This window comes from Scardinius erythrophthalmus (genome assembly GCF_964197995.2).
Source record: "Scardinius erythrophthalmus genome assembly, chromosome: 4".
Classification (NCBI taxonomy): Eukaryota; Metazoa; Chordata; class Actinopteri; order Cypriniformes; family Leuciscidae; genus Scardinius; species Scardinius erythrophthalmus.
The window spans coordinates 7763387-7777614 of record NC_138224.1 but is presented as its reverse complement, the minus strand read 5'-3'; the positions used below and the strand labels follow the sequence as shown (position 1 = coordinate 7777614).

General features: G+C 37.3%; 1 protein-coding gene across 1 annotated transcript; it reads left to right on the top strand.

Annotated features, from left to right (window-relative positions):
* Positions 1–1514: 1514 nt before the first annotated feature.
* fbxo18 (F-box DNA helicase 1) lies at positions 1515–13793 on the top strand. Its single transcript, XM_081364305.1, has 21 exons — positions 1515–1677; positions 1905–2066; positions 2163–2629; positions 3752–3882; positions 5187–5319; positions 5471–5661; positions 5843–5917; positions 6464–6546; positions 6644–6812; positions 6935–7154; positions 7359–7446; positions 8753–8839; positions 9029–9165; positions 9288–9384; positions 9534–9697; positions 10322–10397; positions 10595–10798; positions 10918–11043; positions 11995–12101; positions 12414–12548; positions 12635–13793. Exons 1-21 carry the CDS (start codon positions 1659–1661, stop codon positions 12800–12802), a joined length of 3039 nt encoding a protein of 1012 aa, XP_081220431.1. The 5' UTR covers positions 1515–1658; the 3' UTR covers positions 12803–13793.
* The last annotated feature ends 435 nt before the right edge of the window (positions 13794–14228 follow it).

The following is a 14228-nucleotide window of genomic DNA, read 5'->3' as shown; positions in this document are numbered from 1 at the left end:
GCTCAGACTAAGATCATTACTGCAAAAACAAACAAGGTCAGTGAACCTTTGCAAAATCCCTCGTCTAGGGACATGCTCCACGTTTGAGGTTCTTGTGCCAGACATTTAACATTACCAATGTGTAACATCGGTAAGGACACCTATACATTTGCAACAAGGTAAATTAATGGCAAAATAACAATTTACGGTTAAACATATCGATTAAGTAGATGAACTAATGAGTTCACAGTTATCATAGTGTGTGTTGACTATAAATTAAGTAACTTAGGCTATCGGTTATCATCAGCTCGTTATCAAATGAGGTTGTTCCCATCCCGGTACAATTAACTTTGATAAGTGCTTATTGTCTCGATTACAGTTTATAAAAAACGGCATATAACAATTATTGCATTTTAACTACTGTATGAACGCGTTTTATTGAAAAACGCGCTGTTCACAGAAGCTAATGCTATGACTTCTTCTGAGTTTAGTAGACTAGCCTATCTCTGTTTTACTATCTTGCTTGAAATTTTAATTTATTGCCTTGCTCTACCTTGAGTTTCTTATACTGTTTTCTTAAGTGTTTTTGTGATGTATCCCGGGTGATTTTTGTTCAAAAAAAAATAATAAAATTTGTGATTGAGCAGAAGGGGCGGGGCTTAGCGAAGAGTCAATTTCTCTCTCTCTCTGCCGCCATCTATTGATTTTCTTTAACACTACAGAGAACAGACAGACAGGTGGTTTTAAAGAGGGATAATAACAACAAACAAATAAAATAAATATTGTTTTTAAAAAAGGCAAAAATATATTTTGTTATGTTGTTTATCTATGTGACCGACTGATGATTTTGAATTATATTTACCTAAAACTGAGAAAGAAAAAAAAAAAAACTAAAATTGACAGAATTTACTCGCCCTCAAGTTGTTCCAAACCTGTATGAATTTCGTTCTTCTTATGAACACAAAAGAAGATATTTTGAAGAATGTTTGTGGGGCACTTGATTTCCATATGGCAACAAAATACTATAGAAGTCAAACAACTTAAGGGTGAGAAAACGATGACAGCATTTTCGTTTTTGGTGAACTATTTCTTTAATGCCTCAAAAACACAACCTTAAGTAAAATAAACGTTTTTTTGTTTGTTTCAGTTTTACTCTTAAATATTTTTGTGGGCTGCATCAAGTTAAACTAAAAGAAAATTACACATTTTGGCAACTAGCTGATATAAAATAAGTGAAAATTAAAAAAATAATAAATAAAAAATTTAAAATAAAAAAAATACGTTTTTTAAATGTTACTTTATTTCAGCAGTGTGTTCTTGAATGAATCGATGTGTTTTAACAAAACGCTTGTCGCCACCTAAAGGGCGAGTGAAAAGTACAGCACCACTTTCCACCAAAAAAAAATCGAGGATATGAATTTACTTTTGTATACTCAGAAATATTTGAGCCCCGAGTGCCGCTTCTGTCATAGAGAACCCTTTTTTTACAGAATATGAGAGAGCCTTATAAAAACTTTTATTTTGAAATGATGCGTGAACTTTAAATTTTAGGGACGCAAAGCGGAAATGGAGCCCTTGTGAAGTTGTTGTTGTTGTTTTTTTCGTTTCGGTGGACGTGTTCTACACAAGTTTAAATATCACAACATCGGGAGGTTGAAGACGCTCGTCGTCTTTATATCATGGAATCGTCCATCAAAGGTAAATATTTTCAAATACATATTTTGTTTTGCACTTTTCTCTTTGCGTGGCATGTTGTTCTATGCATGTTCATTGAATGTATGTTTTTAAATAAATAAACACGAACGCGAATTAGTACTGAAGTCCAAGTTCGTATTCAGCCGGTGTGTTTTATTTAATGTAAATGGTTTATTAGCTGTTTAACGTGTTTACGTAGGTAATATATTTTTTGCATGTGTTTTCTATAGGAAGGGCCAAACGCAGGCACCTGGGGCCCTCAGAATGTGATGAACTGGTGCAAAGCAACGCAGGGAACCAGTCTCTCACACAGCCATTTAATGTCAACCTCAGCAACAGAGATCCAAACCGAAGACTTCAGCCTAGGACACCCACCAAAAGAAGCAGACAAGGTGTTGTTGAATTTGCCATTGCCTTTTGGACCTTTCTGCAAAAAAAAAAAACAGTGCTAAATTCCCACTTTAACATCTTTAATTTTTGCTTTAAAGCTTCAGGTGGTGTGGACCAACAGAGGGGCATCACCGAATTCTTCTCTGTCACTGGAGTCATAAGCACCAGCCCCCAAAAAGGAACCACTACTCCAGTGAAGGAGGAGAAGGAGGAAGAAGAGGAGCCCGTCGGACATCTCATCCCAGAAGAGGATAAGATGGAGGACTTTATGGAAGGAATCACTGAGGACATGTTCGACGAGGACTTTGAGGTTGGAACCACATTGGTCAAAAAAGAAGAATTGGTGGAAAAAGAAGAGCATGAAGAGGACCTGGTTGAAGCCCTTCCCGATGCCCACTACGGGCTCCTGGGGGTGCAGGGAGGACAGGAGGTGCCCCAGGGTCACGTTCAGGACCTGCCCGAGGAGATCCTGAGGGATATGTTCGCTTACCTCCCAGCGGATGATCTCTATCGACACATCAGCCTGGTGTGCCATCGCTGGAGGGCCGTCGTCATTGACCCCCAGGTGTGTTAATGTTGATGCCTTTCAAACTTCACAGTGAAATAAAAGCTAGTTTATGCTAATTCAATTTAGTTTTAGTACACTGGTATAAATTGTGTAGGTATTACTAATATATATATATGTATACAGTACAGGTCAAAAGTTTGGAAACATTACGTTTTTTTATATTTTTGAAAGAAGTCTCTAATGCTTATCAAGGCTGCGTTTATTTGATCAAAAATACAGAAAAAAAACAGAAATATTGTGAAATATTATTACAACTTAAAATAATAGTTTTCTATTTGAATATACTTAAAAATATATATATATTCCTGTGATGCAAAGCTGAATTTTCAGCATCATTACACCAGTCTGCAGTGTGACATCCAGTCTATCACATGATCCTTTAGAAATCATTCTAATATTCTGATTTATTATGAGTGTTGGAAACAGTTCTGCTGCCTTATATATTTGATGAATAATAGGTTAAAAAGAACTGCATTTATTCAAAATAAAAAAAATATTTTCTAATAATATAAATCTTCTTTACTATCACTTTTTATCAATTTAACACATCCTTGCTGAATAAAAGTATTGATTTATTTAAAAAAAAGAAAGAAAAAAAATGACTGACCCCAAATTACTGACCAGTAGTGTATATTGTTGTTACAAAAGGATTTTGTTACAAATTTGCTTCTTTTTCTTTTTCTTTTTTTACTTTTTATTCATCAAAGTATCCTAAAAAAGTATCACAGGTTATGAAAAAATATTAAGCAGCAGAACTGTTTCGAACTTTGATAATGAATCATCATATTAGAATGATTTCTAAAGGATCATGTGATAGACTGGAGTAATGATCCTGAAAATTCAGCTTTGCATCGCAGAAATAAATGATAATTTAAAGTATAATAAATAGAAAAACAATTATTTTAAATTGTAATAATATATCACAATATTACAGTTTTTTTCTGTATTTTTGATCAAATAAATGAAGGCTTGATGAGCAGAAGAAACTTCTTTCAAAAACATTAAAAATAGTAATGTTTCCAAACTTTTGACCTGTACTGTGTATATTGTGACCACTGAACTATATGAATGTCATGTATATAGATCAGCCATCGTGACTTGTCATGGTTTCTTCCCTAGTTTCTACCTTGGAAGAAGTTGTACTGCAGATACCGTAAAAGGGAAAAAGAGGCACTGAAGGAAGTGAAGTCTATCCTGCAAGATAATAAAATTATCAAAAAGGAAGACCTCTGTCTTCTTAATATGTTGAGGTAAGAATACACACTGTCTTTGAAGCACAACAAAAGAGGGTTCACACAACCCCCACGTTCACACCCTTGGGCCATTTTCACACATCTGAGCTACTGATAGAGATCAAACCTGTTAGGGGTGACGTTTGTACATCAGAGGTCAACTGGAGTTTAATGATCTGCTGACTGATCAGTTTAGTCAGTTAAGCATCACTGGGAAAGATTGATAACATTTAAAATATATGGCAAAATAGACAAATACAGAAAATAAATGAAAAAGGTGAAAATATATAGAGGCAACATAACTGAAAGAATAATAAAGAAAAATACAATAAGGAGGAATTCACATGCAAAATATGGCATATACAAAATCTAATCGTTTGTTAGAGTAATAATTTGCTAATTTAAGTCAAATGTATATTGTAGGGCTGTAGTCAACCAAAGAAATGCTTAGTCGACCAAAGTCCTGTCCTGCGCAATGATTAGTCGACTAAAAAAAAAGAGAAAAAGACGTGATGTTTTGCATTTTGATTGAACATTTATTAAAGGTCCCGTATTATGCCCCTTTTCACAAGATGTAAAATAAGTCTCTGATGTCCCCAGAGTGTGTATGTGAAGTTTCAGCTCAAAATACACAACAGATCATTTTTTACAGCATGTTTAAATTGACATTTTTTGGGGCTCAGAAAAACGCGCTGTTTTAGTGTGTGCCCTTTAAATGCAAATAAGCTGCTGCTGGACGACACAGGGGGCGGAGCTTCATGAGCTCGCGCTCAGTCTCTCAGGACAAATTCATCTCACGGAATGATGATAATATCAGAAACCTGTGTTTACATCCTGTTTTCGGGTGAAGTCCAAAGTAGTCGATTGCCGAGTTCACGCGCGTAATCATAGGTACTAAACCAATGCGCGTGAACTCGGCAATCGATTACTTTGGACTTCACCCGAAAACAGGATGTAAACACAGGTATTTGCGCTGGCTTAAATAACATCATTTTTATACATATCTTTCACATCTACTGCAGTCAGATTCACTCGTGTTCACTCAGAACGAATCACTCACATGACCTGTGCACTTGTAATGACACATCAAGGATGTTAAGAGGCTAAAAGCAGGTTTAGTACTTGCCCCATTGAAGTCAACAGGGTGCAAATTTTAAAAATAGAATAACTCGGTGTAGGCAACACCGATTTTTGTCGTTGTTCTCTGTATTGACAGCACTCCAAATGTACAAAAAAATGAGCTCAATGTTAAAATTCTTCTCCTTTAACAGCCCTAGTATATTGTGTTGTGAAATTCTCACAGCGCATGCTTGATTTCCCAGGTACATGTCGCAGTTCAAACACAGCAAACGGGTGAATGTGAAGGACGTGTTGGACTGTGTGAAAGGGCATCGGCTCTACGCTCACGCTGAAGGCTGCATCAAAGACAGACTGCCAGACATGGCAGATGATGAGGTAATGTAAACCCACACTTAACATTTACTGAAACTACTAGTTTAGTAGTGCCTTTTTTGCTGCAATGTGCATTAACTGCATTATAATGTGCATCAGGTTCCACTTTTTGGGCATTTTTAACCAATTATTTTTGTTTCGACCTGTATTACAGGGTCCAAACCCTTGGTCTACCATGGCCCTGATGTTGATTTTGGCTGACGGAGTGAAGGATGTCTTGGATCTGGTGGCTCTCTTGCGGAAGTCTGGGTGTCTGCTGACAGCAGGAGGGATCTCTGAGTACCTGTGGGCCATGGCCACTTTGCTCCTGGCCATGAGAGATAATAATATTAACATAAGCAACAGGTGAGAGACAAGGTCCATATGAAACAGGAGTCGAGAAGTTGTTTGTTTATGGCAGCTGAGGAGTTAAAAGAGGGAATTTTCTGGTCATTTGACTAGCCAATGAAAACTATTTAAGACTTAAACGAGAAATTGTTGTGGGGTAATCTAAATTAATCTTCACTTTTTGAACCTTCATCTTTAGGTGGCATTACAACATCTTCTACGTTCTGCACTTAATGGAGAACGCACCGCCTCCTCCAAGCTTGCATGACAACAGGTGGGCAGGATTTAGTATTTGCATACTAATTACACAAAACTTTGGGGTCAGTACAATTTTTTTTTTTTTTCAAGAAATTCATATTTTTATTCAGAAATGACAGTTATTGTTTATAATGTTGCAAAAGATTTCTATTTCAAATATATGTTTTGAACTTTCTTATCATCAAAGAATACAGAAAAAATTTAGCATGATTTCCACAATAAACTATTTTCAACATTAATAATAAGAAATGTTTCTAGAGCATCAAATCAGCATATTATAATGATTTCTGAAGGATCATGTGACACTGAAGACTGTAATGATGCTGAAAATTCAGCTGTGATATCACAGGAATGGAGTACATTTTCAAATATATTGAAATGGAAAATAGTTATTTTCAAATTGTAATAATATTTCATTGTATTTTTACTGTATTTTCTAATAAATGCAGCCTTGGTGAGCATAAGAGACTGGAATCACACAAATCCCATACTATTGAACAGCGTATATATTTATTACAATCAATATATGATATTATTGTAATGATAATCTTCATTTTTTCAGACAGCATACCACTCACGAGCAACAGCAGATACTCAACCATGACATCCAAAATCATCACGTCGTTAAAATAATGGCTTTTGCAGGTAAGGAAAAATAATAATTATTTTGCAGCTGAAAATGTTCAATTAAAATAAAGTGAGTAGTATTCTGTTCATATAATCCCATTTTTATTTGTCGAAGGCACTGGAAAGACGACCACACTCGTGAAGTACGCTCAGCAAAGACCACATATGCGCTTCCTCTACCTGGCCTTCAACAAATCCGTGGCGATGCAAGCTCAGCGTTTATTTCCGCACAACGTCGAATGTAGTACGGTCCATTCAATGGCCTTCAGAGCGGTGGGACTGAGGTCAGTCTGTACTGTCCAATCAGCAGAGAAACATTAACCAAACAATCTGCTAGTTTGAAGAATGAGAATCATTGAGCTTTTATAATAACCAGGATCTTTTGTGTGACTTTTCTGCTATGCAGGTATAAAAATATGCGGAAACTGTCCAATAATTTGCAGCCGTTTGATGTGGCGTGGGTCTTGCCTGAAGGACACGGGGGATTCGTCAATGCTAAAGTGGTGACGCAAACCCTCCACAACTACTGGGCGTCCATAGATCAGCGGGTTGGCCCTCAACACGTTCCACCAGAGTACAAGAGCACACGCGGAAAGACTGAATACCCAGACGAAAAAAAAAGAATGGTAAAGTGAAGAAACACAGTTGTCAGTTTACAGCTTGTGCTTTTGGGAATGTTGTTTTAAGGGTTACTAAATGATAGTCGATTTAAAATTAAAATTAAAATAGTCTAAAACAAATACTATGTTAAATTAATTGGGTCTCTGCGCTCGTTTTGTCAGTAGCAATTTTTGTGACAAAAAAATGCATTAAAAAGTCTTTCTCTCCAGAATTTTGCAAGTATCGCGCACAATATATGGGACCAAATGGTAGACCTGCAGACCAAAAAAGAGAGAGTGTACAACATGACCCATGATGGTAAGCCCCAAAATTTGGACACACAGATATTTAGGTGTATAAACTCCAAATAATATAATTTCCTTTCTCACTCAGTCACAATACCAACCAAACCCAAAATCAATTTTTTTTCTTAGATGTTTTTATTGCTAAGTTTCCATCCACCTATCTTTATGTGAATGTTTGGTATATTGCATAAAAAAACATCAAGATGCGCATAAATTCTTTAAATGCGCAAAAAAATCTCATGCGTGCTTTTTTTTTTATTTAATAAGAAGACTGGAAACACTTTATTTTACAGTGTCCTTGTTACATATGTTACATGTACTTACCATAGTAATAACTGTAAATTAGGCATAATTACATGCAATTAACCCTCAACCAAACCCTAACCCTATAGTAAGTACATGTAGTTAATTAATATTACTCAGTACTTAAAGCTACACTGTGTAATTTTTAATTTGATTATTTGCAAAAAATACTTTCTTTCAAAATGATATGTACTCATTAATGTGTAATTACTTCTACCAACTAATCAAGTATTCTCGTAAGCATAGAATCTGCCATTTAGAATACATACGAGCGAGTCGCTTGAATGGCGGCAGCCATGTTGCGCCTCCATCTTGAAAATACATTAGCCAAAGAGGGACATACCTGGAAATTCAAGCTTCGCCTTTCGCGTTTTTACACTAAGTGGCGCCGTGACGAATGCGAGGGGGAGATTACTCGCGACTGCCGGCAGATTTGAAATAATACGGCCACCGTAGGAGTTAAAATGCCCTCGGAATGGGAGGGGCTAAAAAGTAATATTCTGTTGGTAGTCATAAACAATTTCACCGCTAGATGGGAGAAAATCCTATGCAGTGTAACTTTAAATGTATAATTACACTGTAACAGTGACACCTTAAAATAAAGTGTAACCAAAAGACTTAAACTGTGATGAAAACACATTTATCGAATAAATCCATTGATGGGCAACTAAAAAAAGTCATGTGACTTTGCCTCAACAGAACATGTGAGACGGCATAACTGGACTAACCAGTGGACCAATTTCATTGCGCAGCATCCCCAATGTTGGTTTGATCTTTCGAAAATGCCTGAGCCAAAGTCTGTCATCAAAATGACCTCCCAAAACTGTCTCGCACGATTCCGTTCCCAAACACCAGTTAAAATTTCCCAAGTCACGATTTTGTTCTTTTGAACAATGGGATGGAAAAGACGCTGCAAATGTTTTATGCGATTTTCCAGTTTTGCGCATAAGTTAAATTTGCAACTTTGGATTGAAACACATTTTATGTTAATAATTTCTTTTGATTGTTGCAAATAGGATACCTTAAACTCTGGCAGCTGACGAGACCAGAGCTGGACCGGTATGATGCCATATTTATTGATGAAGCTCAAGACTGCACACCAGGTTAAACAACTGACCTATCATTGTTTGTCAAATTCATCCAGCTTTAGGTTATTGAAGATTGCATTAACATGTAGTAGTTTTTGGTTCTGGTATTTTGTTTTATTTTATTTATTATTTATTTTCACCTGTATGCTTTTGTAGAGCTGAATTTCTTAATTCGGTCCTGCTTATGGTCTTGTGTTTTTCCAGTCATCGTGGACATTATGCTCTCTCAGAGCTGTGGGAAAATCCTGGTTGGAGATCCTCATCAACAGATTTACACTTTCAGAGGAGCGGTCAATGCTTTGCATGCTGTTCCTCACACACACATCTACTATCTCACACAGGTAGAAAAACACTCACTCACAAGGAAATTCCAGAGACTACTTATAGATTGTTTGTTTCACATATATCTGTCACGTGTTTATGAGTAAATATGTTCAATTATTACCGCTCATTTGTTTCATAGAGCTTCAGGTTTGGCCCTGAGATCGCCTACGTTGGTGCTACAATATTGGACTGTTGTAAGAAAGTGAAGCAGATATTGGTTGGTGGGAATCAGGATGGTAAGTTTAAGAAATTATATTTGGGTAATTCTAATGAAGTAATCCTTAATCCTTTTTAATCCTTTAATCCTAGGGTAATCCTTTTTGTAGATTTTGAGATGAAGTATGAAGCAGGCAGAATAATAAAAATAATATGTGCACATTTTCAGGGAGTGTAAGAGGAGAGGACACACAAACACTGCAATGTCTGAAGCTGGGACAGAGGCTGCCAGAAGGGAGCGTGGCCATTCTGAGCCGCTGTAACGTCACTGTTTTTAGTGAGGCTGTCCGACTCACAGACAACAACCCCAGCTGCAAGATCTACATTGTGGGAGTGAGTGCATTATCCTTTTTTTTTTACATTTTCAACTTGCTAGTCACTCAATTCACTATATCAGTTCAGTTTCTGAACTCTCTGAAACGCCTCAACTGTAGTGTGGAGTTTTCTTCCAGGAACCAACACATCACAATGTTCCTCATTTAAATAAGTCCCGCCCAAAGCATACAAAAAAGGGATGAGGCCTGGTTAAGTTGTGTTAGTAGTAGTGTGATGAAACTCGCGGTTATTGTAAGGGGTTGAGCCGGTTGAACGGCCGACCAATCAGAGCACATTGCCTTATTCAGAGACAGGAACTAAATGGAGCGTTACTGACAGACTGGGAAGAGAGGTGCTGCAACAGGTGCTGTAAAATGTGGGAAAATAATGTGTTCTTTTGAACATTTCAGGTATGAAAACCTATTCTAGTAGACCCCCAAAACAAAGTCAAGACTTTGTAAAAGGGAATAATATGGCCTCTTTAAACATTTGTCCTAATTAGTAATGATACAACAATGTCAATGTTTATCTTAATGTGTGTTTTAAACCTCACGTATATTCTGATCAGCTCTGATTTGTTTTGCGGATCATTTTTCAGAAAAGGTTACTTGATGTTCAAAACATGTCAATCTCTGATTTCAGGGTGTTGAAAACTTTGGACTGGAGAAAATTATGGATATCTGGGTCCTGATGCAACCAGAGGACAAACGCAAGAATGGTGAGTCACTTTAGCTTTGGAAGTTTGTCTCGCTGTTAAACTAAATATCATAATTGCAATGCTCATGATGGTGTCTGTGTTGCAGTATTTTATTTTAGTTTTGCCGTATGTTTATTGTCTGTAAAGCTATAAGTTTTAATATCTTGTTGGATCTAAAACTGATGGTTGTTAAAGTTTGGTTTGTTTCTCTACCTCAGAGAGGCTCGTGATCAAGGATTTCTTCATCCGAGGTTTCTGCAGAGATAAGATGGGTGGATTCATGGGTCTGAAGGGATACGCCATAGCCTCAGAAGACCGCGAGCTGGAGGGAAAGCTAGCCATGGTGGAGAAATTCAACAAACGCATTCCAGAGCTGGTCAAACGGATCTATGATCGTGCCCAGAAAAGCCTGCAGAGTGCAGGTGAGTCAGACAGAAATGGAGAGAGGGAAGAGACTAAAGCACTGGTTTTGAGGAATACACGCAGTAAAATCACTGTACGCATACACCCCTTATATGCAATATCTCTCTGATTGTGACAGATTTTATCCTTGGTACGGTACATAAGTCAAAAGGCCTGGAGTTTGACACAGTGGTTGTGACAGATGACTTCATGAAAGTACCATGCGCTCGACACAACCTGCAGAGAGTGGGCGGTTTCAACGCAGGTTTGTGGTACTTTATTGACAAATCTTAAAGAAATGAGCAGTTCCTTTATCATTTGTACCGTAAGAGGTAATATATCATGGTTATATATGACAGAAAACAAAAGCATGTTTGCCTATATGTATGTTGTGTGTGTGTGTGTGTGTGTGTATTATTCATTTGTGCCAAGAAACATTCTAGTGATCACCTTGGATTTATTGTTACTGTCCCACATGGTGCTTAAAATGGTGCCACATGTTGCGCCCCATATCTAGAATCAATAAATGATTAATGAATGTGTCTGCACATAACAAAATAAAGCCCAGCTCTTACAGTTATTGCAGTCTCTGTATCCGAGCCTAAAGTCTGTCTGGGCTTTAGCCAAGTGACATCTGGTGGATCAAAGTGTACATTTATGATGATCTGAAATCTGTGGGCACGTCCTGTAGGTTCCATAAATTTTAGCCCGTCAATAAGGTATTCTTTTGAAAAATAGTAAATTTTGTATTTTTATCACATACATTTTACTGCAGTGGGTAGAAAGAATCTTAACCCTAAAAGGGATAGTGGGTTAGTTCACCCTAAAAGGAAAATTAAGTCGTAATTTACTCACCCTAGTGTTGTTCTTATGGCACATGCCATATTTTTATGGATCTTGCACTCATTCATATGAGTCAATAGCTATTAGCGACAAGCATAAAACACAAATGTATCACAGAATGATCCCGTGCGACACGTGCCGTATATTCCAAGTGTTCTGGGGGTATCCGATATGGGGTTTGGTGAAAAACAATCTGAAATCTATTGTATTATTTACTGAAAATCCTGATGTTGGTCTTCTGTGCATGCCACGGTTATGCGACGAAATAATGTACAGTCTCTAAGCTGCAAAAATATTTGCCTAATGTTTCAATTGACCAATCAAAACTGAGAGTTCCAGAGATTTCAGAAAATTCTTTATTCTCTGGCTGCAGCAAACGTCCCAGATGACGAGTGGAACCTGTTATACGTGGCGATCACACGAGCCAAGAGAACGCTGTACATCACCAAGACCATCAGCAACATCCTCACATTCCCTGGGGTGAGTCATTGCTGCTATATCTTCAATCTGGTCTTTATAATCTAAAGCAGGGTTCCTCAAACTCGGTCCTGGAGGGCCACTGTCCTGCACAGGTCAGCTCCAACCCTGATCAAACACACCTAGCTGTGAGTGTCTAGAGATCCTGAAGACCTTGATTAGCTTGCTCAGGTGTGTTTGATCAGTGTTGGAGCTAAACTCTGCAGGACAGCGGCCCTCCAGGACCGAGTTTGAGGAACCCTGATCTAAAGAATATCCAGATATCATGAGATTGAAGCATTTGTATTATTACTAAGTTTCTGGCCTCCTTCACAGGAGTACTTCCTGAGGTCAGAGCTAACCAGCGCTCTGCTGAGTAAAAACCCGTGTCTCGTCTGCTCCACCGAAGACTGTCCGAACCACATCATCGCTGAATCCATCCTCAGCATGTGCAGACTCCCTGTCAGATATGTTAGTGTCTCTTTGCTCAACCACTCATCTAAGTTAAGTTCAAAAACTCACTTCCTGTATTGATTCATTCAATGTGTGTGTTACAGATGGACAGCGTGGACATGGGCGGCGTTCTGTGTTTGACCTGTGTGGAGCAGCGTGTGGGACCTACAGCATTCCTGCTCTCTCCTCCTGAACGGGTCAGATCCATGACCTATACCGATGAAAGAATCGAGCTGCCCATCAATGTCGCCATGCTCTTATCTTTACTTTAAACGCTGTCATGTGTTCGGATCATTTAGGCGGCCCTTTGCATCTTTTGTGGTGCTTTTGTAAAGTTCATGTTTGTGGATTATTCTAGTCTGCTGTGGATTTATTTTTTATTTTTTTGTACATTTTTAGTTATATTTATTTAAGTGCTCAGTAACCAAAAAAAGATTTAAGTTTTTCATCTGAAAAATTCTGATTTCATTTTACTGGTTCTCCCACATTGCGACTTGCCCTTTTTGGAACGGTAAACATTGACGTCACTGTTTTTAGGTGGAGAATAAGCAGTGCCTTTTTAGAGGAGCCTCTTCAAGCCCTTGATACTTACAGTATTACAGCTGTTGTAAATGACACAATAGTTGATGAGCAACACTAATGTTTAAGATTGTGTTTACTGTATGTCCATGTTTGTAAAATCAGTGATGTGTGGAAAGAAAAATAACCATTCCTACATATTGTATCACATAAAGACGGATGGTGTAATAGACTAACTTAAGTTTTGCACTTTTATTCTTTCAGTGTGTGTTATATATTCATTGTCTATCCCCCCCACCCACCCCCCAAAAATGTTTTTTTTTGTTTAACTATTTGAACATGCATGATCATAATTTATCATCTTTATTTTTGACCATTTGGGGGTAAAAAACATAATTTTTGTTTTATAAGTCTTTTTTTATTCAGAGTGACTTATTTGAGAACGTGTAAACATGTAGATGTATGTTGCAATTCTAAAAAAAAAATTGTTTCAGAAGACATTTTTTATTCAAAGTGATTTGTTTGAGAATGTACAATCACATGTATATATGTTGCATTATAGACTAACTAAATCTTGGGCAGATTTGGTGCTCAACAAACAACATCTCAACAAATTGCAGTGTGTTTTTCTTCTAGCTTAATTATTTCTTGTGAAATGGATTGGACAAAACAAATTTTTCATGTGTACAACTATATTTGTGTGTAGAGGACAACTATCTTTGTGAGGACTGGTTTGACTTTTAGACAAGTGGAGTGAGGACAAAGAGAGTAAATGAGGACATTTTGCCCAGTCCTCACTTTCTGAGCCCCCTTTTAAAGGCCTGTTTGAGGGTCAAGACCTGGTTTTAGGGATAAGATTATAATTAAGTTTCGGGTAAGGGTTCAGGTTAAGCACTTAGTTGTAATGGGTAAGGTTATGGTAAAAAGCTAGAGATTGCATTGTGGCAATGAACTTCCTCACAAAGAGATGTAGAAGAGTGTGTGCATGTAGTTTATAGTAAGCAGTGCAATTTTTAAAAAATAAATAAATTAAAGGATCATTAATTGTATACATAATTGATATACGGTATCATGGTCAATCGCATATATAATAATAATAAATTGTAAAATAATAGAATAGTAATATTTGTATTTATGTGCCACGCCCACTTTTGGTATATCAGAAATGCTCGGGACGTC

Excerpts from the sequence above, each read along its gene's own strand:
- fbxo18 (XM_081364305.1), top strand. Across the intron at positions 11,044-11,994 it reads AGTGGGCGGTTTCAACGCAG|CAAACGTCCCAGATGACGAG; the intron begins GTTTGTGGTACT and ends CTCTGGCTGCAG. Across the intron at positions 12,549-12,634 it reads GCAGACTCCCTGTCAGATAT|ATGGACAGCGTGGACATGGG; the intron begins GTTAGTGTCTCT and ends TGTGTGTTACAG.